The following is a 27,835-nucleotide window of genomic DNA, read 5'->3' on the forward strand; positions in this document are numbered from 1 at the left end:
TTGTGATAATCTGTTTGCTGCCAGTTGCTGGCAGGCTGTAATTAATATAAGCTTCTAAAACATTATAAATACATCCAGAGAGCTCAGTGTTGACTTCAGTAGAGCTAGGCTGACTTGCACTCGCTGAGGATCTGGTCCATAGAGTCACTTCCTTCTCCTTCCTGTCTAGCCGCTGAGCTCAGTGTCACTTTTCTTGTATTAAAATGGAAACCTGGGCCCCACCCATTTTATCAGGAGGCACAGAAACTCAAAGTCTGGGCTTGCCCCAGGGCTATGGCACAAGTTAAAACACGTCTCACTAATAAAGCCTAAACTGGCTTCAGACAGGCAGAAGGATTCGTTTGGCCTTTTAAGGAGAGGGAAGAGCAGAGCAGGAAGCGCCTGCTCTGAAGGAACTCTTGATTTTGCCTCTGGAAATGTCATTCTAGAAATCTGTTCAGACCTGAAATATGGGTGAGCCCTGGCAAGCAGTCAGAACTCACTGCCTGACAGTCTGATCTGAGAGAGAGACTCCCACTGACTTCAGTGGGCTGAAGTCAGTGGGAGAAAACTGAGTTTTGCCTACTCAAGGCTGGCAGAGCCAGGTGGAAACTAGTCCCCTTCCATTTTAAATCCAGCCCAGAACCAAATTAATAGGAGTGGATCCTGAGGTTTGAATCTAACCCATATGCACCTCACCACCCCAGAAGTTCAAAGCAGTTCAGGTTTGAGTTTATGGAATTGGCCCATCTCTAACAACAGAGAGCCAGGATCATAACAACATTTCTGTTCGCATCTAAACCCTCTGTTCACCATTCCTGCTATGTTAACAGCACATTGTAAACTACAGAGATCATTTAATTCCTTTCATCCCAGGGTCTGCATTACCTGAGCCTTAGAATGCCCGTCAGTTATCAGAGTAGCAGCCGTGTTAGTCTGTATTCGCAAAAAGAAAAGGAGTACTTCTGGCACCTTAGAGACTAACCAATTTATTTGAGCATAAGCTTTTGTGAGCTACAGCTCACTTCATCGGATGCATTCAGTGGAAAATACAGTGAGGAGATTTATATACACACAGAACATGAAAAAATGGGTGTTTATCATGCACACTGTAAGGAGAGTGATCACTGAAGATGAGCTATTACCAGCAGGAGAGTAGGGGGGGAGGGGAGAAAACCTTTTGTAGTGATAATCAAGGTGGGCCGTTTCCAGCAGTTCACAAGAACGTGTGAGGAAGGGGGAGGGGAGGTGGGAGGATAGTTATCCCTGTTCTGTAACAGAGGAAACTGAGATACAGAGAGGTTAAAAATCGCCCCTTGGGAGGGCAGATTGGTGGCATTGCCATGGGAAGGTGCCGGTAGAGTTTCTCTGATGCTGCAAGGCTTTTGTATTTCCCTGTATGAAAGCAGATTCAGCTAAAAGAAATAAGCTGCTACTAACTTTTCTATCGTTAATTTTTGTAATGTCATGGTGAGATTGCCCGTGAGCATGCCTGACTCAGCACTCCCCGAGCAGCTTGTTTGGAACAAGATCTGGCGTGGACAGGGAATAGGGCATTGGAGAGAAATCAGACAGTTTTGCTAAGGAGAAATTAGCATTGCTATAGTGGGGCCTTGGTTTGAGTAATTATAGGAGAATACTCCTTGCCCCTCTCTCCCGTCTCAGCCACCTCCCCCTTGCCCTTTCCTTCACTTGCAAATGCAAACGTTGCCAACACTCCTTCAAGACCCTGTTTTCTCTCATTTATTTTAATTAGCAGGCAGAGTCATTTTGGAGGGTGCAGATGGGGGGGCGTACATTTAAGATGAAAAGCCTGACAGTTTGGGAGTTGTTTTTCTTCATCTCGTCTTTGTCAGCTCTCTGAGACTGTCCGCTGATCAGCACTCGGACCTTTTGTCGAAAGAATTAGAGGAAGAGGTGTACTGGCTCTGCTATTCCTGACAGAATGGACACCCAGGTGTTAGAACTCTGTACAAAGTGGCTAAAGCTCTGTTGACTGTGGCTCTTGGTAGAGAGGACACAAAACACAGCTTGACTAACACTTTCCTGATCCCATAGGACCATGCAGAGCCCTCCAACCGCATTTCACTGAGGAACTGCTAGGTTTGCCAGGTGTTTGGTTTTCGACCGGAATGCCTGGTCGAAAAGGGACCCTAGCGGCTCCAGTGCGCACCCCACCGGGCCGTTAAAAGTCCGGACGGCAGTACTGTAGGGCTCAGGCAGGCTCATCCATACCTGTCCTGGCACCGTGCTGCACTCCAGAAGTGGCCAACAGGTCCGGCTACTAGGTGGGGGGGAGGGGGCCACGGTGCTGCGCTCACTGCCGCTGCCCCGAGCTTGGCTCCACATTCCCATTGGTCAGGAACCGCGGCCAATGGGAGCTGGGAGGGCAGTGTCTACAGGCGAGAACAGCGTGCTGAGCCTCCTGGCCCCCCCGCCTAGGAGCCGGACCTGCTGGCCATTTCTGGGCACAGCATGGAGTCAGGACAAGCAGGAAGCCTGCCTGGGTACCCCTGCTGCGCCGCTGACCAGGAGCCACCGGAGGTAAGCCCGCGCACCAATCATGAACCCATGCCCCAGCCCTGAGCCCCCTCCCACACCCTGAACCCCTCATCCCACACCCCCACCTCAGAGTCCACACCCCCAGTCCAGAGCCCATACTCCCTTCTGCACCCCAGCCCCCTCCCACATTCTGAATCCCTTGGCTCCACCCCCCATCCTGGAGCCCCCTCCTGCACCCCCAACCCCAGAGCCCACACCCACAGCCCATATTCCCTCCCACTCCCCAACCCCCTACCTCAACCTGCAGGCCCCTCCTGCACTCCGAATCCCTCGGCCCCACCCCCAGCCTGGAGCCTCCTCCTGCACCCCAAACCCTTCATCTCCAACCCCCTATCTCAACCCGGAGCCCCCTCCCACATTCCGAATCCCTTGGCACCGCTCATCCCCAACCCCGAGCCCAGAGCCCTCACCCCCTCCCGCACCCAAACTCCATTCCCCAGCCCGGAGCCCCGTCCCACACCCTGACCCCCTCATTTCTGGCCCCACCCCAGAGCCCACAACCCCAGTTAGAGCCTTCATCCCCTCCCGCACCCCAACCGCCTGTCCCAGCCCAGAACCCCCTCCCACACCCTGAACCCTTCATCCCTGGCCCCACCCCAGAGCCCGCAGCCCCCTCCCACACTCCAAATGTCTTGGTTCCACTCCCCCATCCTGGAGCCCCCTCCTGCACCCCAAACTCCTCAAAAACTGGGGCCGGTTTTGTTCAATATCTTCATTCATGATCTGGAGGATGGCATGGATTCCATCCTCATTAACTTTGCAGATAACACTAAACTGGGAGGAGTGGTAGATACGCTGGAGGGTAGGGATAGGATACAGAGGGACCTAGACAAATTAGAGGATTGGGCCAAAAGAAATCTGATGAGGTTCAACAAGGACAAGTGCAGAGTCCTGCACTTAGGACAGAAGAATCCCATGCACTGCTACAGACTAGGGGCCGAGTGGCTAGGCAGCAGTTCTGCAGAAAAGGACCTAGGGGTTACAGTGGACGAGAAGCTGGATATGAGTCAACAGTGTGCCCTTGTTGCCAAGAAGACTAACAGCATTTTGGGCTGTATAAGTAGGAGCATTGCCAGTAGATCGACGGACATGATCATTCCCCTCTATTCTGCATTGGTGAGGCCTCATCTGGAGTACTGTGTCCAGTTTTGGGCCCCATGCTACAAGAAGGATGTGGAAAAATTGGAAAGAGTCCAGCGGAGGGCAACAAAAATGATTAGGGAGCTGGAGCACATGACTTATGAGGAGAGGCTGAGGGAACTGGGATTATTTAGTCTGCAGAAGAGAAGAATGAGGGGGGATTTGATAGCTGCTTTCAACTACCTGAAAGGGGGTTCTAAAGATGATGGACCTAGACTGTTCTCAGTGGTAGCAGATGACAGAACAAGAAGCAATGGTCTCAAGTTGCAGTGGGGGCGGTTTTGGTTGGATATTAGGAAAAACTTTTTCACTAGGAGGGCGGTGAAGCACTGGACTGCGTCACCGAGGGAGGTGATGGAATCTCCTTCCTTAGAGGTTTTTAAAGTCAGGCTTGACAAAGCCCTGGCTGGGATGATTTAGTTGGGGATTGGTCCTGGTTTGAGAAGGGAGTTGGACCTGATGACCTCCTGAGGTCCCTTCCAACCATGATAGTCTATGATTCTCATCCCTGGCCCCACCCCAGAGCCCGCACCCACAAACCATATTCCCTCCCACTCCCCATCCCCCTGCCTCAACCTGCAGTCCCCTGCCACATTCCAAATCCCTCGGCACCCCCACCCCAGCTAGGAGCCCCCTCCTGCACCCAAACCCCTCATCCCCAGCTCCGCCCCGAGCACTCGCCCCCTCCTGCACCCTGAACCCCCCATTTCTGGCCCCACCCCAGAGCCCACACCCCTAGTTAGAGCCCTCATCCCCTCCCACACCCCTGCCCCCACCCAGTGAAAGTGAGTGAGGCAGGGGGAATGTAGTGAGCAAGTACGGGGCCTCAGGAAAGGGATGGGGCAGTGGATGGGGCCTCTGGGAAGGGGCAGGGCTAGGGTATTCAGTTTTGTGTGATTATAAAGTTGGCAGCCCTAGGAATTCCACGTAGGAGGAAAACTTTAGGGATCCTAAGTTCAGGCTGAAGTTCATGTCGTGTTACTGCTCAGAGTATCTATTAAAACCAAACCTGAAGAAGGGTGTGAGTTTGGATGTTCATTCAGGGTCTCTGTGCTCTGTTGAAAATGTGGTACTGGATCCAACCCAATCCAGGGGCCTTTTAGCTGCATGACACATTCCAGTTAGCTATGTCACATGGACTAGAGCAGCTACTGTTTCATACTTGGGAATGTGTTGCGATTCTAATGCCCTTGCCCATATTAAGTAGCACCTCACTCCACAGAGAGCTGCATTGATTTCAGCAGGATATCCATGGAGTGTGATGCCATTCAGTATGAGTTAAGGGTATCAGAATGTGGCCCTAAATGAAGATCTTGGCATGTTCATTGACTCTCAGCTAGGAAAGATACTTTGAAACTTAGTCCCTTTACCTGCCTCTGGTGTGGAAGGGGAGTAGGAGTGAGTGGGACCATATTTCACCCCATCCTTCGTCGAAGGAACTTTTGGAAACAAAGGTGTCTTTAGGAAAGATGATGATGTGTCAGAACACAGCAGAAATGCTGACAGGTGTTATGATGCTCTCAGAAATACCCTGTCTCGGGACACTGATTTTTGTCATGCAGTGAGTTCAGGTGGCACCACTTTGAGACCCCCTCCCTCCAGAAATATTATGTTCTGAATATGCCCTTTCTCTTGCTACTTGGGACATTCATTCCACAATCCAGAGTGCTCTACAACTCTGCTTCTTCCTTCATAATTGCTCTTCTGTCCTCCTGCAGCCAACACTCCACCTGACCTTCCCTTCTGACTGCACCCTTTCTCTCCTCTCACACACAACGTGGCCCGTTTTTTTTTTTATGTTGCTCCATCCAGCTGGAAAAAGCTCCTAATTAATGTTAACCAGCAGCCCCCCTCCCCTGCTCTTTCAGAAGAAACCTTCTGAAAACACCCTTGCTCGTCACTGAAACCCTTCCCTTTGTCTCTATCACTATTAATAGTACTGTATTTGAATGTCCCTTTAGCTTGTAAGTTCTTGAGGCATGAATCTTTTCCTTTTCAGTTTCCCTGCTGAAAAGTATCATGCGCAGTTACAGCCCAATCCTGCAACCTTATATTATCAGCCCAATCCTGCAACCCAGCATGCATGGAACTCTTACTGACTTCAGTGAAAATTCTGTTAGAACTCTGACTGGCTAATTCTGAAAAGAACATTGTAAACTCACCTCTAGAGCCAGCTCTTCAGCTGGTGTAAATTCGCACAGCTCCATGGAAGGGAAAGGAACTACACCAGTTTGCCCCAGCTGAGGTTGTGGCCCTTAAATGTTGTTATGGGGTAATGCCACAGCTTCATCATAGTTAAGGTTGAGTGAAAACTCTCTCTTTAGAGCTTATTTTTCAAAGTGCTCTAAAATCCACATATTCTACTAAAACCCAGGACTGGGACTTTCAGAAGAGCCTTGGGCAGTGAAGCTCCTAAGTCCCATTGAAATTCCTTTGGAACTGGGCACTTAATTCCCTGAGACACATTTGAAAATCCCAGTCCAAAGGTTTTGAATGGCTTGCACATACACTGGTCGTTGTGATTCCAGTCATACTTCTCTAGCCTGTGTCCACCCCACACAAGGTCTGCAGGAGCTCAGATGGCTAAGTGGGCCAATTAACTGCCTAGGTTGCACCTGGAGAAGGAGGTCCCTTCCAACCGTGATATTCTATGATTCTCATCCCCGGCCCCACCCCAGAGCCTGCACCCACAGACCATATTCCCTCCCACTGCCCATCCCCTGCCTCAATCTGCAGCCCCCTCCCACATTCCAAATCCATTGGCACCACCTGGATGGCAAGCCCAGAGAAGAGGGAGAGCCAGTGAGGAAGGCAACGCTCGGGAAAAGCAGCAAGCTATGGGGCAGGTCAGATTTTGGCTGCTGATGAGAGTGCCCCTGAGCTGGTACCCAGAGTAGGGGTGGGCCGGATCCACCTACCAGCCCCTGGAGGAGTGGCACAGTGGATCAATAAAGGGAAGACTGCCATTTTGTATGGAGGGACTTTGATACAGCCCTCCCTTCCTCCCCGCCGCCTGGAAGGGGAAACACGTGTAGTGACCTGCCTGGAGGGCTAAGTCACGAAGAGGGAGCCCCCTGAGTGGCAGACAGTGAGTAAACAATGGGAGAGAGACTGTTGGAGGAGTGTTCAATGCCTGGCCAGAGCTAATCCCCAGGGTGGCCAGGAGGAGGCACCGTTAGCGGTGAGTGCACCCCATGACCTAGCTCAAGTGGGAACATGACATTAGAAGTACGGTAGATTGCTGCATAACAGATGGTAGAACTTTATTATGAAGGACGAGGGTATAACTCCTGTCATATCTTACCTGTGCTTTCCCTTAGGGCAGGGGAAGCGATAACACCAGAAGAGAGTGAAAAGCCAGTGAGGTCTTCCTTTAAGCCATAGTGTAATATTCCGCGATCATGTTTAGCTGCGGTTGTGCTGAGCATGTGCTTGTGATGTGGCTGATGCATGGTGTTGGTATTTTATGATATTTCATTGATTTGGAATACGTTTTTTTTTTTAACAAAAGTCATAAAATGATGAGAAAGGCCACAAAATACCAATTGAAACTGCCGTGATATACGGTTCAAGGAATAAATTCTAAATTGCTAAACTAATCAGATTGGATAATTTAAGTAGCAAGTGAGACTAGAATAAAAGCCCTCTGAAAAATTCTATATCTAAATTGAGTCTTTTCCCTCTTAACTCCTTGAGTGCTGGTATATTTGGTACACTATTGCAACCGCTGTATTTACCATGGCTGACCTTTAGTAAGGCGTAGTGCAGTCCTTGTGCTACATCATATGACTCTCTTCATTCACTTCATTGCTGCCTTGCAACACCTCCCCTTCCTATTCCAACTCTACAGAAAGCTCTCCTCGTGCCCCTCAGTCCTCGCTTGTATCACTTCGGTCAATCCATTTCTGTCCTTCTGGTTTGGTTTTGTAATGTGGACAAATATTTGCAAATAGCTAGGAGGGCACCAAAAGGTCTAGTCTCACTTAGGACCTAAGTCAGGATTTGAAATTGGTGATGCTGTGCTAAGGGCTAACCAAGTGGTGGTCCTCTCCAACAGAATGTAAGAATGGACAGTTGGGATCGTATGGCTACTCTCTGGGACACGCAAGTCCAGATATTCAAACTGGCCTGTAAATCTTCACATGCAGGTTTTATGCACAGCCATTTCCATGCACAAATTAGACGGTTTAGCTCAGGGGTTCTCAAACTGGGGGTCGGGACCCCTCAGGGGGTGATAGGGCTCTTACATGGGGGGTGGGGGTCACAAGCTGTCAGCCTCCAGTCCAAACCATGCTTTGCTTCCAGCATTTATAATGGTGTTAAATATATATAAAAGTGTTTTTGAATTTATAAGAGAGAGTCGCACTCAGAGGCTTGCTATGTGAAAGGGGTCACCTGTACAAAAGTTTGAGAACTACTGGTTTAGATGCAGAATGGTGGTATTTGATTTGCTGAATAAATAAGTCACGTTATCCTCCCTGTCTAACAAAGGAAGGCCACCTTTGTGACTGTACTCTAGGACTTCTAGACCATGCAGCAAAACATGGTGCTTCATTTGATATCACCACGCAGATAATGACTGCAGATTCCTTTCAACCGTATTGATCAGGATGGATGACTGTGCACATAAATAGAGTATAAACATACACAGATCTGTAAGAGGTATCTGGCAGGCATCAAGCATTTCAAGTCTTTGTCAGGATCCCAGTGGATTAACTATTAAGGCTTTTACAGAATAATAGCTGATGAACCAAATTTAGATACATGCTGTTTTAATAATGGAGTTTCTATTCATAGGGTTGCTCATAAACTAAAAATGCAGTAATGTATTTGAGCAAACTTATCACTTTTATGTAGCAAAAAATGATCAGGGGGCTGGCAAGATTTACTTCTGAGGGAAGATTAAAAGAGCTAAATACGCAGCGCTTGGCTAAGAGAGGACTCAAGTGGAACATAAATCTACAAATATTTCAGGAGTATAAATACTGTGGGCAGAGAGGAATTATACAGTGCGTTACAAAGGGTTATAAGTTGGAGCAATGGGAGAATTTAGTCTGAATGTCAGCAAAAACTTTCTGACAGTGAGATGTGGAATAATCTCTAAAGGGAAGTGGTGGAAACTTCATGGCATAGGACTTTTAAAACTAGACCAAAATAAAATAGAAATTGTACTGTAGTGGACAATCCTGCATTGGTCTGGATGGCTTTATAGCTATTTGCTCTCTCTAATCTATATGTTTCTCCGTTGGGTGGTGGTGTGAAACTACAGTCCGTGCCTTTTCCGGAGGCTGCCAAGTGCCTCATACAAAATCATCGGTTTAGCCTGGTCTACCTGTTCCTTTTGTCACGGCTTGGTATTGGACAATAAGACTATGCTGTGCTGGTTGGTGATCACTCTAAATCTATTCTGTCAAACCACTTGTGAGCTAAAGACTGCATCAGGAAGCTCAGAAAGTATGCAGGACAATTAACCTGGAGGTATGCATGGAGAGGGGAAACTGTTAATGTGATGAAGACCCCTCTTACCCTGGCTTCCAGCTTGGTTAGGTATTGATCTAATTAACCCAGACCACAGATAAATTGTTTGGCTATCCACTGTGAATTTGGCTAGCCCATGTTAGATCTATATTTTACAACAATATGCAGGCCTGGCTTCTAGAACGTGTCTTTTAAATAGCACTCCATGGTGACTCAGTAATGGAAAGAGGTTTATCAGGTGACAGTGCTTAAATTATGATTAATCGCTGGTCTTTAACTTGTGTAAACCTAGTATAGATTACACATGCACAAACTGCATGAAAAGAACATTATTTAAGATGCAACGTCAAGCACTCAGAAGCTAGGGAATGCCAGAATTATGGTTGCTTATGTATTGACAGCAAAGGAGAGACAGATTTCCTGCTATCCATCCCCAGCCTGACCTGCAGCAGACCAGAGCAGCAATTGCCCAGCTGGAGCATGCCCAGTGCAGATAGTGTCTTCTGGGAATTTAGCTGTGAAGCTCTAGAAAGTCTTTACTGAGTATGTATGAACTGTTGCTTTTCAAAGGCTTATAATTTGGCAAAAATTGGGTGGATTTTCATGGGGATGCAACAACCAAGTCCTCTTGCCAAATTTCAAATCCTTGCTTCAAAGAATGGGGGTGGTAGACCTTTTCAAAGAAAAGGTATCCAGAATTTTTTTAACATGGTCTACACAATATATTTTTCCCTAGCCTCTTCCTCAGAATTTCAGTTAAAATTTCAAAAAACAACCGCTGCCGCGCCCCCGCCCCCAAACCAAAACAACTCCTCCTCAACACTTGGCATGGAAAATGTCAGCCCAAATAGTTTACAAGCAACTGAACACAGAGTCTTATAATGGGAAGTGTCAGGCAATCTCAATAATAGAATAGAATATCAGGGTTGGAAGGGACCTTAGGAGATCATCTAGTCCAACCCCCTGCTCAAAGCAGGGCCAATCCCCAATTTTTGACCCAGATCCCTAAATGGCCCCCTTAAGGATTGAACTCACAACCCTGGGTTTAGCAGGCCAATGCTCAAACCACTGAGCTAAATAGGTGATGCTACCAGTCTCATCTACAATAAGGGCAAAGAGACCCTCTCTGCTGTTGAAGGCTAGAAACATTTAGTGTGGTTAAAATGATATAATGTAATAATGGTATTTATACCTGCTCTTATATGGCTCTTTTCATCAATAGATCTCTCAAAGCACTTTATAAAGGAAGGTAAGTATCCCCATTTTACAGAAGGGGAAACTGAAGCAGAGAGAGGCAAAGTAATTTGCTTAAGATCACACATTAGGTCAGTTGCAGAACAGGAAATAAAACCTAGATCTCCTGACTTAAACGGTTTACATTTAAAAAAAAAACTGCAAAAAATAATATTTCTCAAAACATACAACTTGGAAATCTTGTAGTGCAGCATGCCATTGCTTGCAGTGATGAGATCCCAAAATTACTGTAATGGTGCTATTTAAACAGTTACGTTTTGAATCTTTTCATTTAAAAAAAAGTCATGTTATGCTATTGCAAGGAGCTCCAGTCAAGGTCGGGACCCTATTGTGCTAGGTGCTGTAAAAACATATAGGTAGATCTAGTACCTACCCTGACATGCTTCTAATATAGGGCCGTGTCTACACTGAAAGACTACAGGGGTGTGAATAGCAGTGGGTACCAAAGTGCTGCACTGTAACTCCCCTGTGTGGATGCTGCAGGCGCAAACTAAAAGGTTCCTAGTTCGCATTAACATAGTTGTCCTCTTCATACATGTGTACATTCATGTGAATTAGGAACCTTTTAGTTCGCACCTGCAGCATAACTGGGACTTGGTCCTGCTTCGAGCAGGGGGTTGGACTAGATGACCTTCTGGGGTCCCTTCCAACCCTGATATTCTATGTTTCTATGATTCACAAAGAGAAGTTAAAGCACAGCACTGTGGTGCACGCTGTTATACACTCACCTGTAGCCCAAATTGCAAGGCAGTGTAGACCAGTCCGAAGACACTCCTTTACTCCTAGATCATTATTTTATTGGCTGTTGACTTCAGTCATGGTTATTGTTCATGTCTTGGGCATCTTTTGTTATCGTCTCCTGTCCTGACTTTGGGGGGAAGTTTTCCAAACAGCAGGAGGAGTCATTTCTAAGGTGCAAGTGCCATTCCTGTCGCATCTTTTCCTCCTCCCCCCTTACTTTGGTATTCATAAAAAATATTATCCAAGACAATGTAAAGAAATAAGTAAACCTTTCATAATGTTCCTATTCCCTATTAACATATCAAATCAAGATGCCTTCTGGGAATTATGCAAAATAAGACTTTTTACGAGACCAATTAAATATTAAAAGCTTTTGCTTTTAAAAGTGGGGGAAAACACAATTGATTTTTTAAAATGAGCATTGATAAAATCTTTATACTTCACCACTCCGCTTTGTATTCTGCATATGACACGTACCATTATGTTACAGAAATTATTCTTAGAGATTTTTAAAACAAATGTATTGGGATGATTTTTGTATTCCTCTACCTGTAAGGCCAGAGCTAGCATTTTCAAACACTAGTACCTACAGATAAGCACCTGAATCCATGTTCAGGGCCCAATCTAGTGCTCAGTGAAGTCAATGAGTGCTTTTATTGATTTCCGTGGGTGCTGGTTTGCCTCTCACATACCTTAATAAAAGTGGCCTCATTTTTAGAGGCCTGGATCTCATATAATTTCTAGTGAAATTAATGTTAGTTGTGGGTGCTCAACACCTCTTAAAATTTGGCCACTTTAGCTGCCTAACTTTAGGTACCTAAGTTTGAAAATATTGGCCCAGCCTTACTTTCCACGAGTCAAACTGTACATGGCTGAGAAGAGAGTCTTAAAATAAAAATCCAAAAGCCTCTAAACTTGACCTCCAATACCTTTCCTACACATACAAATAGCACAACTTAACAGTCTGTTATCTTAGTGTCTGTGTTGACTAGAAATAAGTGTCGTGCATGCCAGTGAAAGGGCAGAAATCTCCACTTTCCAGTGCAGTAAAGCTCCTCTCCAATATTCTCAGAGTGAGTAGTGAATGTGACTTCCTCAGTTTTGGGTACCCAAGTGAAGTCCTTTTAAAGCGTTTCTCCTGGGGGTGCACCTAAATATTACTTATTTACTTTTGAGAATCTTGGCAACTAATTTTTTTTACCCTGTAGAGTTGACAGGCCTTAAATCCATTTTATTTTATTTTATTTTTTGGCGGGGGAGGGGAAATTTCACATTGTGGGACAGGGAAATGTCGCAGGTTGATTTAAAAAGGCAGACATTTGAAGTTGAACAAAGGTTTGGAACATTAGTAGTCTTGGCAGATGTGTATTAGATAGCAAAAGGCTCATGAGGGTAGTGTTGAAAATTGCTATTTATTATTTGTATTTTCCTAGTGCCAAGGAGCCCCAGTTTTGTGCGAGGCACTCTACAAACACAGAACAAAAGAAGTCTCTTCCCCAAAGAGCTTACAATCTACGTTAGATCGGTGACCTTTTGGTAATGCACGGTTTGATAGAAATGTCAAATTTCTTTTCTTTTTCCCTCCCATAATGAGGTGTGTAACGAATGAGTAAACCAGACTTCAAGATCTTGGCTCAAAAGGCTCCTGTGAATGGTTTAAATGCAAGAAGATTTAAGGCTTTTTGGTGACCTCTAAGGGAAAGGTCATAGTTTAAATGTGGGACCTGAGATGTTGTAAAGGGAGAGAGGATGGCAAACCATAATGAACAATTGCTTCACGTTTCTAGTTCGTGTCTCACAGGGGCATTTGAAAAGTTGAACTCCAATTAAAAAAAAAAAGAAGATGGCTGACCTTCTGCTGACCTCTGATGGAAAGGGCGAATATTGTTTTGAAGGAGAGTCTACACTCAGTCACCTAATACATGTATCAAGTTGAAGATTCTGTGTTTTATTTTGTGTATTTATAATGGGTGGGTGTAGGTGCATATCTGTGTTGGTTTTTTTTTTAAATGCTTACACAAAGAAATGCAGCAACCTGGCACCATAAGTTGTTAGCTCTCTCCTGTGCCCTGATCCTGCAAACACTTAAGCTAGTGCAGGAGTCTTTGCAGGATAGGAGCCTTAGAGTGTGAGTTCTTTGAAATAGGAACAGTCGTGTTCTGTGTGTTTGTAAAGTACCTAGCACAATGGGCCTCTGTCTGGTTGAGGCCAGTTGGTGATATTTCAGGATAAATGATTAATTTGGTGTATTTGCTGACAGGAGAATCGCTTAGTGCACTAATACAGGCTACAATTCTGAGTTAAGCAAAGCTTGAAACTCATGGGGCCGATCCTCAGTTGGTGTAAATTCTGATGTAGTTCTGTTGGCTTCATTGGTGCTATGTGTTAGGGGGCTTATTCCTTCACCCACTCACTTCCCTGGTCCTTCTCACATGAACAGAGAGCAACAATATCTGAAGTCCGAAGGTGCGAACAATTCCACGTTTATTGGGGAGAACTTCCAGCAAGCATGATTCCAGTTTCCTTCCTTAGTGTCCCCCTTCCCAGCTCTGACACCACAGAGCCTTACCTGTGGCCCTGTTCCCATTCCTGCCCTTAGCTAAACATGATTCCAATTTCCCCACCCCCATTCCCTGTTCCTATTTCCCCCCCATACACACACACACACACACACTCCCTGATTGACTGCAGACTATATAGTAAAACTTGAGTTCTGTTTAGCTATACCTTAACCAATCATTTTACTGAAATTTAACTAACCAATCCTAACATATTGTAACATGATTATTTAACCAATTATATCCCACCACCTTAATTAGTTTACACCCAGCAAAATTAATTATACAGCAGACAGAAACCATCACAGAACCAGACAGAGATTATACAGACAAACAATAGGGAAATGAGGACTACAGTGATAGAACAACACAGAAATGAGGATTTCACATCCCAGCTATTGATAAGTGAGTTCTTGCCAGACAGGATGCTATCAAACTAAGTTTCCTTTTACATCTTCTAGGCACTTCCCTTCCTCTGGAGGTGATCGGCATTGTCAGGACAGGATTGTATTCCTAACAGCCCCATAGCACCTTATTTCAATGTGACTAGTTTGGAATGTGAGGATCTGACCGTTCGCTTCCCAGCTTATGGCTGCCTCTGCTGCTTAGCCAAAGGCCTTAGCCTAAGCACAGGGCCTCAGACTGTCACAGTAAGAGAAGGACCTTACACTGGCAGACAGTGACTTTGATTCTTTCTTTTATACCTCTATAACTAGCCAAGTGATAAGAATACACCTAAATTCTTAGCGTATAGGCCTTTACAGACAGGCCTGAATATCTATATCCTAACACTATGTACTTTTATATTTTTAAAAAAAATAAAACATTGTGCTAGTGTTGCCCTATTAATAATACCCTAGGTTATTAAAACTGAAATAGTTCAGAAAATCTGATTTACTTTCCCTCATTTATGCTCTTTGTCTCCTTTTTTGCATTTTACTTGTCTTGGACAACGAACTCCGAACTAGTCATTCTAGCCTTTCTTTATTGTCAGCTGTTGGCCACTTTCACTTTACATAGTCCACCAGGCTTTTGTGAACACGTGTTCACATGCAAACATATGTATGTTTTAGCACCAGGTACAGTAATAAACCTAGAAGTACACACCATGCTCCAGATACTGTGTACTGAAAATATACTGCTGTATAATTTTTATGAACATGTACCACGAGTGGAGGGGAACCTTGCATGTTATATGAGAGTCATCTTGTGTTTTGGTCTGGCTGAGAGAACTGTGAAGTGCAACAAAAGCATTCTGGCATGAATCTTCCGATGAAAGACCACTAATACCATAAGGGTGACGGTGACCGCACATGTAGAAATACTACTCCTGCTTAGCACTTCCCGTGTTCCAAGTTCTATACAAACATCACTGTACTAAATCCTGGTGAGCTAGATAAGTATATTAATTTTTTTATTGTTGTGAAAACAGAGATTGTGACTCGCCTAAGGCCACACAGTACCAAATTAGTGTCAGAGGCAAGATTAGGCTGTAGGTCTCTGAAGCCCCAGTTCTGTGCATAACAAACCAGACCATGCTGCGCCTCTCTCACTGTTATAAAGTGCTTGTGACTGCTTTTGACTGTCTGTCTGATCTAACTTATACACTTTAAAAACATCCTACTTCAGTGTAGTTTTCTGTCAAAGGGCAAATTAAAATCCTTGCCAGTCAATCAAGACAACTGCATTCTGAGAACTAATGTGAGAAGGCCAAAAGGTGTAGTCGAATAGGAGGGCTTCTGAATTTCAGAACTGTGCGTGTGGGGAAATTAATCTCTCAGAAGGAAGCAGTGATGCATAAACTGAGCAGTCAGGATTTGTTTATCCAGAGTCGTTTGCAAGCTGCCTTTCACCTGGACTTAAAGGTTAGAACCCCGACTGCACGAAGGTCATGCTCAGTGCAGCTGAAGAAAGACGACTGTAAGTCCTGTTTCTGTTTTCTTGATCCTTGGGCTGCCAGAGGCCAAATCTGTCCCCAGCACAATTTTAACTTCCTGCTGGCTGGAGCAGTCTTGTAGGAGTGCCTCAAACATTTAATTTATCCTCACAACACAACATTTTACAGATGCGTCCATGAGACACACAGATTGTGACTTGCCCTAGGTTGGACAGAGAGTCTGTGGCAGAACAAGGAAATAAATCCACATCTTCTGAGTCATAGCCTGGTGCTGGATGAGGGGAGATGGCACCGGCTGGGGGTGGGGTTGCAAGTGGGGATCTTCTTCCTTTTGTTTTCTCCTTCCTCCCCACACACACTGGCTGTGCTTAGTTTTGGGGGCTGCATCAACTCCAAAGTATCCTCTTCCGCCCATTGAATGTCCTTTTCACTACTCCCTCGGCTGAGCTCTATGTGGAAAAGTGGTGAGGGAGAGTGTGAAGGAAATGGAGGGGAAGGGCTGAGAAGTCATACTGGAATTGGATTAAGGGTGGAGCAGCAGCAGCAGCAAGGTAGGGAGGGATCTCCTCTCCTCCCCTTCCTTCACTCCCACTGAGTCCTAAAGCCTGTGGGATTATTTTTGGCTTAACCCCCCTTGTCAACATGCCAGAGGTTCACAAGTGCTGTGGTGAAGTATCACTAACTACAAGCTTAGATCAATCTTCTTTATGGAGTTCTACATGAACAGTTCGCTTTGGGATTGGTTTTTCTCAGCACATAAATCTTTATTATATCAACAGCCTGTAGTCTCACAGGACAGCAGCAAAGTTTATTTTTTATTCTTCTTATTTATCACCCGAGCTCAGGAGCTCACTTGATAGGGAGCTGCAGAAGAAATGGTGAGGGTTTTCAGGGGGCATGCAGGGGCTGCATAGGCTCACACTTGTCTGCTATATGCCAATCCTGCTTTGGCTCTCATGTTTGACTTAATTCCACCTTGAATGTTAATGAAAAAATCAGGTCAGTTTGTGGTGTTAGGTTCTAGGGAAATGGAGCAGTATGGTGGAGCAGTGCATGTGCCTGAGATTATGGTCATTGGGTTGGTAAAATGTGAGAGTGTGTGCAGGGTTAAGCTGTAATACCGCTGCATCTAGGGGACACTGAGGAATTGTCTTCACTCCTTACAAAGGTGTCTTTTTACAGTGAGAAACACACAATAGTTATCTTTCTGTAAAATCCTAGGTGGAGACAGGGTACTTGCAGTGTTTACCACAGGGCAGGTAGGTGAGGTGAGCATTGCACCTCCTTCCTGAGGTTGACCTCACCTACATGGCAGTCAAACTATAGTGCCTTGTCTCCACTATATTTTTACAGCAGGATAGCTCATGCATGTTAGTTAACCCATGGTAAAAATGTACCTTGTTTTGTCAGCGGAGACAAGCCATGAGAGACATAAGGCTGACGGCCTTGTTTACTGTTATTTTGTGGAGAAAAGAAATCATCGTTTTGTTTTGTTTGTGGCTTTGGAGATGGAGAGAAATCCTAATATACCATGGCTTGGAAAGTTCACAGAGCTATTCCGTTCTAGATAAGTTTTTATGTTGACCTCATCATCATAGTATCTGGGCGGCTGCCTTGGGACTAATTTACAGAAGTGCTGAGCACACAACTGCAGAAAATGAGGAATACGCAATTAGTAGTAGGCATTGAAAAGTTTGGCTTAAATGACTTGCCTGGCATCACATGAGTAAGGCTACATTTTAGTCATGGGTATTTTTAGTAAAAGTCATGAACAGGACACAGGCAATAAACAAAAAGTCATGGCCCATGACCTGTCCATGACTTTTACTAAAAATACTTGTGATTAAATCTTACTTGCTAGGAGGGGGGCACTCCTGAAGACTGCCACTGGGGGGCGGCCCAGGGCCCTGCTGCTTCAGGGCAGTGCTGGGGACCAGTTGCCTGGGGCTGCCAGAGCAGTGGCCGGTGAGGCTGGCCCCAGGGCTTCCCCACCTGCTGGGGTAGTCCTGGGGTCAGCCGCAGCAGTGCTGCAACATTCACGGAGGTCACGGAAAGTCACAGAAGCCATGACCTCCATGAATGATTCGCAGTCTTACACATGAGACCTCTGTGGCAGAGGCAGAAATGTAAACCACTCCTCCAGGGCAACACTCAGCTTCCTACCATCCTTTCTCTTCCTGCAATCCCCTGTCATTTCACTACATGCATTCCAACTTCAACAAATGAACCTGTAGACAACGCCCTGCTTTACTACGCAATCCCCAGTTCATCACAAGAGCAGGTCCATCATGTGCACAGAAAGTGGCATGAGTCCTGTATTAAAACGGTATGTGATCCTGTATTTAAAGATTGTATCATATTGCAGATGCATAAGGAAACTAAATTAGATTTTCACAGACAACCTTAATTTGGACATTTCCTGTCTTTTGACTGCTTTACTTTGCAACATTGTTAATGGTTTGTATTTATTTATTTTAAAGCAAACTGAAAAAACAGGAATTCCATCAGGTCTGCATCATATTGACACCCACATGGGTCGTTAACAGGGTAGGACCCTTTGGATCCACCACCCACACCTCTGCCACTTGAGCTAAAAGCGTAAATGATGACAATAGTAGGTTGTCATCCCCTGTGTGAAGCAACCCTAGAATGGGATGAGACACACACTTTGCCAGCGGGTTTTGTAGACTTTTGTTGAAAGCAGAGGAACTGTGAGACTCGGGAATCTTGGGTTCCATTCCAGGCTCTGGAGAAGTGTGGTCTAGTATACACAGACTCTTCTGCCCATTTCTCCCAAGCTTGGCCCCTTCTGCCCCATTTCTACTGTCCTGTCTCCTCCCCCACCCCCTTTTGGGTCCTTTCCTAGTCCCATTCTCTTGACCTACCCAGGCCAGTCTCTACTCCTCATGCTTCTCATCGCAGTGTCCTTACTCAGCCCATCCTAGTCTTCCCCTCCAGACTCCCTGTCCGAATCCGAATCTCACCCCTCAGCTTCCAGTCTCCTCCTTCCCTCACGTAGTCCCAGTTTCTCTCTTTACAGACACCTTGTCCTAGTCTATTCCTTCCACGTCCCTGCCCCCCTCCTGCCTGGCTTTTATCCTCGCTGTATTCGAATCAGACAACTGCCTCTGCCACACTGCCTGTGTCCCAGCAGAGAGGTCACTGAGAGCACAGGAGGAACAAATCGCTTGCTCTCAGTGATGGTGCCTGGCTCCACTACAGCCCGGCACAGCTGGGAGGAGCCATTATAAGGAAAGTTCTTCTGAATCTCTGTACACCTGGGCTAGAGCATACACAGTCCTGTTACGCGTAGGATCTGTGAGGGGATGGAGTATGATTATTTACTCTGTGGAGGATAGCACATGTGCAGTCTGGTCAGCACTACGAGCTGTGAAAGGCTGGAGCATGCACAGTTGCTCTGTGGAGATGGCAGCCTGAGCCAGACACCAGGCATGGAAAATTTCAACCAAAACAGTCAAAGTTCAGAAAAGTTATGAGCAACTGAAAACGAATTCTTATAATCAGACGTGTAGGGCAACTTTAATAGGAAGTGTCTATAATATACCTGTTCACCAGCTTTGGCCCGGGGACCCCGATACTCTCAAAAGGAAAGCACAGTTTATGGACATACACAATATAATTCACATACATTTTATGGATTCTCTGGAATCTCTGAGGGGTCACGTGTCCCAGGGGAGGTAGGTGTCAAGGAACAGAGGTGTTCTTGTAGTACCACGGCATTCAAGTAAACGGTGATATAATTTGTCCTTGCTCACTGAATACTGTGTTGCAATCTAAAATCGCAATATTGCAGACCAATGACACATGGGCTGGTATTCACCAGTTCATCCAATTTCTGGATGGTAATGACAAGGAGGTCGGCCTGGGAGGTTGCTGCCATGAATGGGTGCCCTAACCCAGAATTGGGTGAAAGTAGATTCCGGTACTAGGGTCACTCTAGTCTTTAGATTCCAGCGAAGAAGAAGTGAAAATACACCATAATTGAAGACTCTTGGGGCCAACTGCAACAAAATGTGTGCCATTGGACTGGTGGAAAATTGTTTTCTGTCTCCAGATCTCTTGCCCTTTATTTTATCACAGAAATTCATAGGTACAAAGGTTTGGCTTCCACTCATCAGGCAAAGAAAAGCTCTGATCAGGCTTTTTTAGCCATTGAAGTTTTATAAGTTTGCAGCTGAGTGGCTGAAGTAAAAGGAGCAGTAGATTTTTTTTTAATTCCCCTCCTCCCCGCTTTCTGAAACTGAGGTTTCAATCAAAGCAGTTACAGTTCAGTTATAACATTCTAATCGTGCAGGTAGGTAGGTGTGTGGAGTTGTAGGGGGCAGGGGAGCCTGTGAGCAATCTTACGTCGTCCTCCTGATTTTATGTGATTTCTAAATAATCCTCTTTTCATAACACCATGAACTGTTAATTAGGGCCTGTTCCAAAGCCCATTTAAATCAATAAGAGTCTTTCTGTCTACTTCAATGGACTTTGCATCAGACCTGTTTATTGCAGGGAACTGTCCTGCACAAACCCTTGGAGATAGACAAAGATAGCTTAGTAGCTCTTGTAAGTCTCTTAACTCTACCGTGCCATTCTGCCATGACTGCACCACAGCCTGTCTAGCGTTGGAGTGGCAACATTCTTTTCCTCATCACAAAACGTGAAAGGTGGGATTTTCAGAAGTGCTCAGTGTTGGCCTACCTCTGTTCCCACTGAAGTCAATGAGCGCTGAGCCCTTTTGAGACTCCTACCTGAAATCCGTAATCCAGGAACTCCATGTGCTTTTATAAATCCCGTTTTTTGGCATTAGATGGGATATTTCCTCAGAACCAAGAAGCTAAACTGAGCAATTTTTTTTAATGCTGTAAGTATAAATGAGACACCTTCCAGCTCAAACTTTTGAGAAGTTTTTATACCTAGCCTGAAGAATGCTTCACACTAACTTTGTACACAAACATTTAAATGTTCCTTTCACTTTCCCAGTAGCCATAATGGAGTGACCTGTGGGTTCCTTGTTCCACAGAGGGAAGCACCCTGTACAGAATGAGAAGAATAGAGATGTCTAAGCCAGTTCATTAACTGCAAAAATTTGGTTAAACAAACAAAAAAAAACCCTGCTCTCACTGAAGTTAGTAGGAGCAGAAGCAGGCACTGTGTGTGTCTGGACACACTGTGTCCCTGACTAGTCCTGTGTGTGCTTTCCAATGCTGCATGGTGCATACACCTCGCTTGGTCTCAAAGCAGTAACTCTGTACCCTGCCGTCCATAAAACAAAAGCCCCCTTTTCATGCATGACCTGCTGAATGTAGTTATTGTAGAGCAGGAGGAAGATGAAACAGATTTTGATGTTTCTGGGTTTTTGTTTCTTCCCCTTTCCCCTCTTCTCTTGACAGTTTTTTATCATGCTGTTAATTATATTCCTGCTGGAGCTCACCATTGTGATTCTGTTCTTCGTCTACACTGACAAGGTAAGTCAGATTTTTCTCTCTTCTTTCTCCTTTAGCAATCTTTTTTTTTTTATGCCCTTTCCTTATAAATAAGTCATGAAGTGCTCGCCTTGGCATGCACATCATGCTTCCCTCTTTCTCAAGTCACCCTCTCTGAAGATGTGCTCTCAGAATACATAAACAGATTTCCAGGGCTTGAGTTGTGTCTCTCTTGCGTGCATTCTTTCTCTCGCCCTCTCATGCACAAGTCAAGGTCAGAGGTATTACCAAAGCAATCACCATTTAGATATAAAGGGAACTCTCAGCTGGGAAGGGATGGGAAAGAGAAAGGTACCTCAGAGGTGGATGCTAATAGCAATTGCATATTTTTTTTAATATGTTTACGTTTCAGAAGTGACTTTGAGATTGTTAGAAAGTCTGGATGGCAGGGATGTAAAAGGCAGAGGCAAATAGGTTGTCATCTGTCAAACTTGTTTCTGAGGGCACCTCTGGACAGTCTAATGAAATTCCAGCTAACTGCCACAGTGACAGTGTTAGGGATTAATACAAGATCCCTTAATTTTTTGTGTTCAGATTTTACCTTGATGGACCACTGGTCTGATCCAGTATGGCAATTCCTGTGTTTCCACCGCAAAAGAGCACAGTTGTTGTAAGGATAAATTGGGTGTCTCTAACCCACTAGGGTTTTTGAAAAGAGATAATAAAATAACGAGTCCAGAAGAACCATTAGATTCAATATTTTTAGGCGTTCAGCAGGCTTCTATTGAAGTCTCTTACAATAGACTGTTATGGAACTGTGGATTGATGGTAAAATTTTGCCATGGATTAAAAACTGTTTAGGAGCTGGGAAGTGAAGAGCAGGATAAATGACTGTTTCTCAGAATGGAAAGACATTAATAGCAAGGTGCCTCTAGGATGAGGAGTAGAATAGTGAATAACAAGATGGCCACCATTTATTGGAAGGCCCAGACTTATTTACAAGAGTAAAAATTGTGGATGATTGTGAGAGAGTCTCCAAAAAGACCTAAAAGAATTAGTTTATTAGGCAACAGCATAGCAAATAAAACTCAGAATTGACTTGCAAGATAATTTACATTGGAAGAGACAATTTAAAACTACTCATGCACGCTGATGGGTTCTGAATTAGTTGAGACCTCTCAGGAGAAAGGTGTACACGTCACAGAGAACGGTTTAATGAAGGCATCTGCTGAATGTACAGCAGCACTCCAAAAAGCAAATACAACATTTGGCTGTAGAAGAAGGGGAGTCATATGGGAATTTTATAATGCCATTATGTAAATTGATGGAATGACTTCACCATGAATTCAACATTGAGTTTTGGTCACCTCATTTCAGAGAAGGGTAATGAAAATGATTAGAAGCACTGGGGAAGGGAACTTTCATATGAAAAGGGATGAAAAAGTCTAGCATGCTTTAGTTTGGGAAAGGGGCGATATTAAGAAGAGAGATGATCGAGGTATCTAAAATAATGATTAGTATAGTGAAGACCAACCACACTTTCCTCTTAACGCAAGCACAGGAGGTGTGCTTGAAATGTAAAGAAAGCATGTTCAGAAGAGAAGAAACACTTTTTATGTTGTGTATATAATCAACCCACAGAATTCCCTGAGGTGAATAGTTTAGTAAAATGTGGGTGGGTGGGTGGAAGGGAAAGGATTGGATGTTTATATTAATAAATCATTCAATGCTGTTACACTGGCTGAGTTAATAGTTACAAAGGATAATAATCCTTATTCTTCAGGTCATAAATTGGTTGCTAGCAGGAGTCAGGAAGCAATGCCATGCGCCATTTCCCCATGCCCTGTACATTTGCAGAATTTTTGGCTATGCTATTGATGAGGAGAGGAAGGAACTCACTTTCCTTTGAATCGTTTTGTATAGAGCAGTGCTGGAGCCATGACAAGGTTGACCTCAAGAACGAATCTCATTCTAAAGTGTATGCTCTAGTTCAACCACAAGTTATTGGGCTTGCTTCGGGAATCACTGGGTGAGATTTTTATGGCCTGTGCAACGCTGGTGATCAGACTAAATGATCATAATGCCTTAATCTATTAAATCTAGAATATTAGACTAGGTGGATCAGTGGTCATTGTCTGGGTTGCAGTTCCTGTGTTTCTGCCCTATACCAGACTTACTAAAAAGAAATAAAACATTATCAGTCTAAAACTAATATTTCCCTACAGCATGGTGAGATTAATGTCTGAAGAAAAATATTGTTATACATACTGTTGTGAGAAATGTGGCTAAATCAGAGACGTTTGAGCCTAATCACCGGAGTAATCCAGTTAATGCAGTTTGTTGGAATATCTTTTAATGAACACTGTATGCTAACATCCGCACATCAGAAAAAAACAGCTTTTCAAGCCTTTATCACAAATAAATCAGACTCAACAGACTTCTGTGTACTAAACATATTCAGAAAGCAGCAGGTTTCTGTAGTACCCAGAGGCCTGCTGTTGATTGGCTATGTGTATGTAATTTGTCCTATGTGTCCTGTGTGTCCTATTTGTCCTATGTGTCCTGTGTGTGTGTCCTATGTGTATGTAAAGTGCGCACATACACATGTGTATAAAAATTCTTCCCAGTATAAAATGGGGAATGATCATTATTTCCTGTTGGCTTAAGAGGAGGCTAAACGGAGAAGGAACAGGATCCCCAACGGCCCTCCATCACCCCTTGCTTCTTTGACAGTGTAAAGTTCGTGAAGCCAATACTCTGCTCCCTTATTACAAACATTAATTAATCCTCTCAGCACTCTGTGAAGTAGGGCAGTATTACTATCCCCTCTCAGATCAGGAGTCTGAAGCAGAGAGGTTAAAGGACTTGCCCAGGGCTACGTAGGAAGACGGTATCAGCACTAGGACTAGAACCTAATGCTTTGCCTTAACCACAAGACTAAAAGAAAATAAAAATCTACGGAAGAGTTGAAAGGCTGAGCTGATTTCAGGGCTGTTTTCAGTGGTTGATTTAATAGTGTACTTCTATAGACCGATGTCTCTTTTTCATTCCTTCGGCTGCAGAATGTTCACAAGAATAAACTAGAGAGTGCAGCGCAGTATTAGCGAGGGAGTGACTATGCATCTGACTGCACGTTTACACTAATTTACAGTTGTCTCCTGGGCTGCAAAGGAGACTATTTCTATGTAAATCACCATGACGCACACTGTAACAGCATGTTCACTATTCTATAGCACCAGCATTTTTAAAATATTTTTTATTTGTTTTTTTTATTTTACAGTCAGTCACTTATCAGGTTTTTGTTTTGTTTTTCTGTTTTGGTAAAAGAACTGCCGCTCCTTTTGCTCTGGAAGAGAATGCTGCTATGCAGATGAGCAAAATAACTCCCTGGAAAGCTCATCAGCTCAGACTGGGCTATTCCTATTAGCCAGGCCGGAGGGGGTGGTGGTCAGAAATTATTATTGTTTCCAGTCTAACTAAAAGATGCTTCTGAGTGATGAATTATTGCACATTGCTCATGCATTAGAATGGATGTCTTCCCCCCACCCCATGTGTGAAAGCTTGTCTCGATCTCAGGTTGGGTGAGAGAAGCATTCTGCTTTGCTTTATGGTCCTCTCCATGAACTGCTCATGAGGTACGATGCTCTAAAGTGAGAGAGGCTCAGAGAACAACCCATCAATATGTAGCATTGGAATGAAAGGGGAATGAGAGTAACGTCTCAGAGCTGCACTGCGGATCTCTCTTTCATAGTCTGAGCTCACTTTCTGCACACCATTCCTCCTGATGTCCTTGCCACTCACCCTCCATGACTAAACCCTTGAGTGCTGCAGATCTAGTGGAGTGTTGCGTATAGGTGCCACCTGGGGAGGGGGTGGGGGGAACTGGTTGTGGTGGGGAGAAAGGGAGGTGAAACTCTTCCATCTGACTCTGGGCCCTTCAAAAGCAGTGAAGAGGTTGATCCAGAGGCCCTGCACAGCAGTAGCAGAGGTGTGTTTTAGGGTGGCATGACAGTGCACCTTGTGTTTGGGCAGATACATCCCTGAGCTGGCAGTGGCATCTGTGCATGCACAAACACACGCACATACACGTCATGCAGTTTAGTTTGCCCTGGGGCAAGAATAATCTGTCTAAAGGGAGCAGGTTGTGTGTGCAGCTGCTGCTATCAAGAGAATTCCTATTCACATTATTGCCACTTCTGGGGCATGAAGGCTCAATTCAGCCCTGGGGAAGCAGCCCAAACGCCACAAATATCACAGGAGGTCTGTCCACTGACATATGGTTTGAATTTGGCCCTTAATATGTGTTCATTTTGCTTCTGTCGACACAGACCAGCACTTGACCTACGATACATATTCAGGCCATTTTTATGAGTTAGCTTTTATGATGTGTGGCTGTTTAGGTATTATAAGAGGCAATAATGGAGAGGTTAAGCTCAATTTTACACTGACAGAAGCAGCGCATTGGGGCTCAATCCCATGAGGTATTGAGCTGTTTCTGGGAGATGCTGAACCCCATGAACTTCCAGTTGAGCTCAGCACTTCACAGGTTTGGGCCCTTTAAGAATATAAGCAATGCAAATAAGGTGCATGGTGATGTACCAGTAATAACTTTTCAATCCCTCTGTTTTTAACATCTGTCCTTATTTTTACTATGACTGTTTTCCCAGAGGCACAGACAAATGTCTAGATTTACTGTCTTTTGTAACTATGATAGATCATTTTTCAGTATGTTTGTTAATTCACATGTCCCCTTTTTCTGATTTATAGGTAGTATTATATACTTCTGCTGTTTGGCACCCATAAACGGAAAAGCATAAATAAACAAACATTAACTTAATTTTTTTTAAATGACAGACTAAATAATACGGGGCAGTTTACGGAATAGAAACAGTGAAGGCTCTTTGAAGGGGGGTGGGATTGATTATGGGAGCAGTTAGTGCCCTTGGAAACTGAGGTTAGGACTGGGATTTTCAGTGGGAATTGGGCACTTAACTCCCTTAAACACATTGAAAATTGCCACCTAGAATCCCGGCACCATTAGCTGTGTTGAACATTACCAGCACAGGTAAGTATGTGCATATGTGTTAACTAATCTCTGCTACACACCTGTGAGGTAGATTAATGTGAGCAGATGCCTTTACCCACCTGCTCTCAAATATACTATGTAGAGGCCGCACTCACCTTCTCCTTGGGGTTTGGCTTTATTAGCAAAGGTCCAGATTGTCTTACTCACATTCCTGAGCAGTTACTCCCAGGAATTGTCCCTTTGTACCCAGCTGCTCACCAGTATGAGGAAGGGGTTCACAGTCTGATGAAAGAAATTAACAACATAACAAAGTTCAGCTCAAGCCTCCTCTCCATACTGGGCTGCTCCCAAGATTCCTCTCTCCAGACAGCTCAGCCCATACACTCCATCCTTTCCTCTCTAAAAAGCCGCTTTCACCTTCCACATATCTACAGTAGAGTAGCATGTCAGCAGTACCACTAAAACAGCAGAATCCACTTAACATTCCTCTCAGCAGGATCAAGACCTGCTAATGCTTGGGACGCTTTAAAGCAAACATGGCCAACCTGTTACAGTTAACACCTTTTCAGAGATGGGGAAGTTGAGGTGGATTAGGAGCTGATCGTGCACCCTACACAAGAAGTTGCTAACGGAGGGCTAAAGTTATTTGGACCTTGTCTACGCTACCAAGTTTTGTCGCCCAAAACTGTCTTTTGTCGACCAAACAGTGAATGCGTACACACTGCAATGCGACTTTTGTTGGGGAAAATGCCCGTTTTTGGTGACAAAATGCAGCCATCCTGATGAGAGACATACGTCTTTTTCCTCTAAATTTTTCTTGGTAAAGTGCCACTGTAGACGCCACATTTTAATTGGCCTCCAGGAGGTGTCCCACAATGCCCATTCTGACAGCTCTGGTCAGCAGTTTGGACTCCAGAGTCCTGCAGCCAGGTAAATAACCAGCTGCCTCTCCCCCTTAGAAGCCCTGGGAGTTTTTGAAATTCCATTTCCTGCTGGCTCAGAGTGGAGAGGTCTCCTCGCATCTTCCCAGGTGACCATGGTGGGTTATGGCACCAAACTTTCTCCCGCTTGGACCACTGTTGAGCTGTTTGGATCTGATCAGTTTACGGGGAGAGGAGGCTCAGCAGTCCCAGCTGTGCTTGAGCTGTAGTAATTGGGATATCTATATGCACATATAAAGGGAAGGGTAACCACCTTTCTGTATACAGTGCTATAAAATCCCTCCTGGCCAGAGGCAAAGTCCTTTTACCTGTAAAGAGTTAAGAAGCTCAGGTAACCTGGCTGGCACCTGACCCAAAATGACCAATGAGCGGACAAGATACTTTTAAATCTGGAGTGTGGGGGAAAAGGCTTTTGTCTGTCTGTGTGATACCTTTGCCTAGAACAGATCAAGGATGCAAGCCCTCCAACTCCTGTAAAGTTAGTAAGTAATCTAGCTAGAAAATGCATTAGGTTTTCTTTGTTTTGGCTTGTGAAATTCGCTGTGCTGGAGGAAATGTGTATTCCTGTTTTTGTGTCTTTTTGTAACTTAAGGTTTTGGCTAGAGGGATTCTCTATGTTTTAAATCTGACTGCCTGTAAGATTATCTTCCATTCTGATCTTACAGAGTTGTTCTCTTATCTTTTTTTGTTCTTCTAATAAAGTTCTGTTTTTTAAGAATCTGATTGGGTTTTTTGGGTCTTAAAAATCCAAGGCTGGTTTGTGCTCCTCTTGTTTATTCTCAAGCCTCCCCAGGAAAGGGGGTGTAAGGGCTTGGGGGAAGACATCT

At 44.6% G+C, this 27,835-nt stretch overlaps 1 protein-coding gene across 7 annotated transcripts in view; it reads left to right on the forward strand.

Annotated features, from left to right (window-relative positions):
- TSPAN4 (tetraspanin 4) overlaps nt 1–27,835 on the forward strand; it is a 647,139-nt gene that overhangs the window by 552,546 nt on the left and 66,758 nt on the right. For all 7 annotated transcript variants that reach the window (XR_005225423.2, XM_043547930.1, XM_037899602.2 and 4 more), the window contains one exon: nt 21,009–21,083. Coding sequence is in view for 6 of the 7 variants with exons in the window: in XM_043547930.1 (XP_043403865.1) it covers nt 21,009–21,083 (75 nt within the window). In the remaining variant the exon portion in view is untranslated. The remainder of the gene's footprint in view (nt 1–21,008; nt 21,084–27,835) is intronic.

The sequence above is a fragment of the Chelonia mydas genome, chromosome 6 (genome assembly GCF_015237465.2).
Source record: "Chelonia mydas isolate rCheMyd1 chromosome 6, rCheMyd1.pri.v2, whole genome shotgun sequence".
NCBI classification, from domain to species: domain Eukaryota; kingdom Metazoa; phylum Chordata; order Testudines; family Cheloniidae; genus Chelonia; species Chelonia mydas.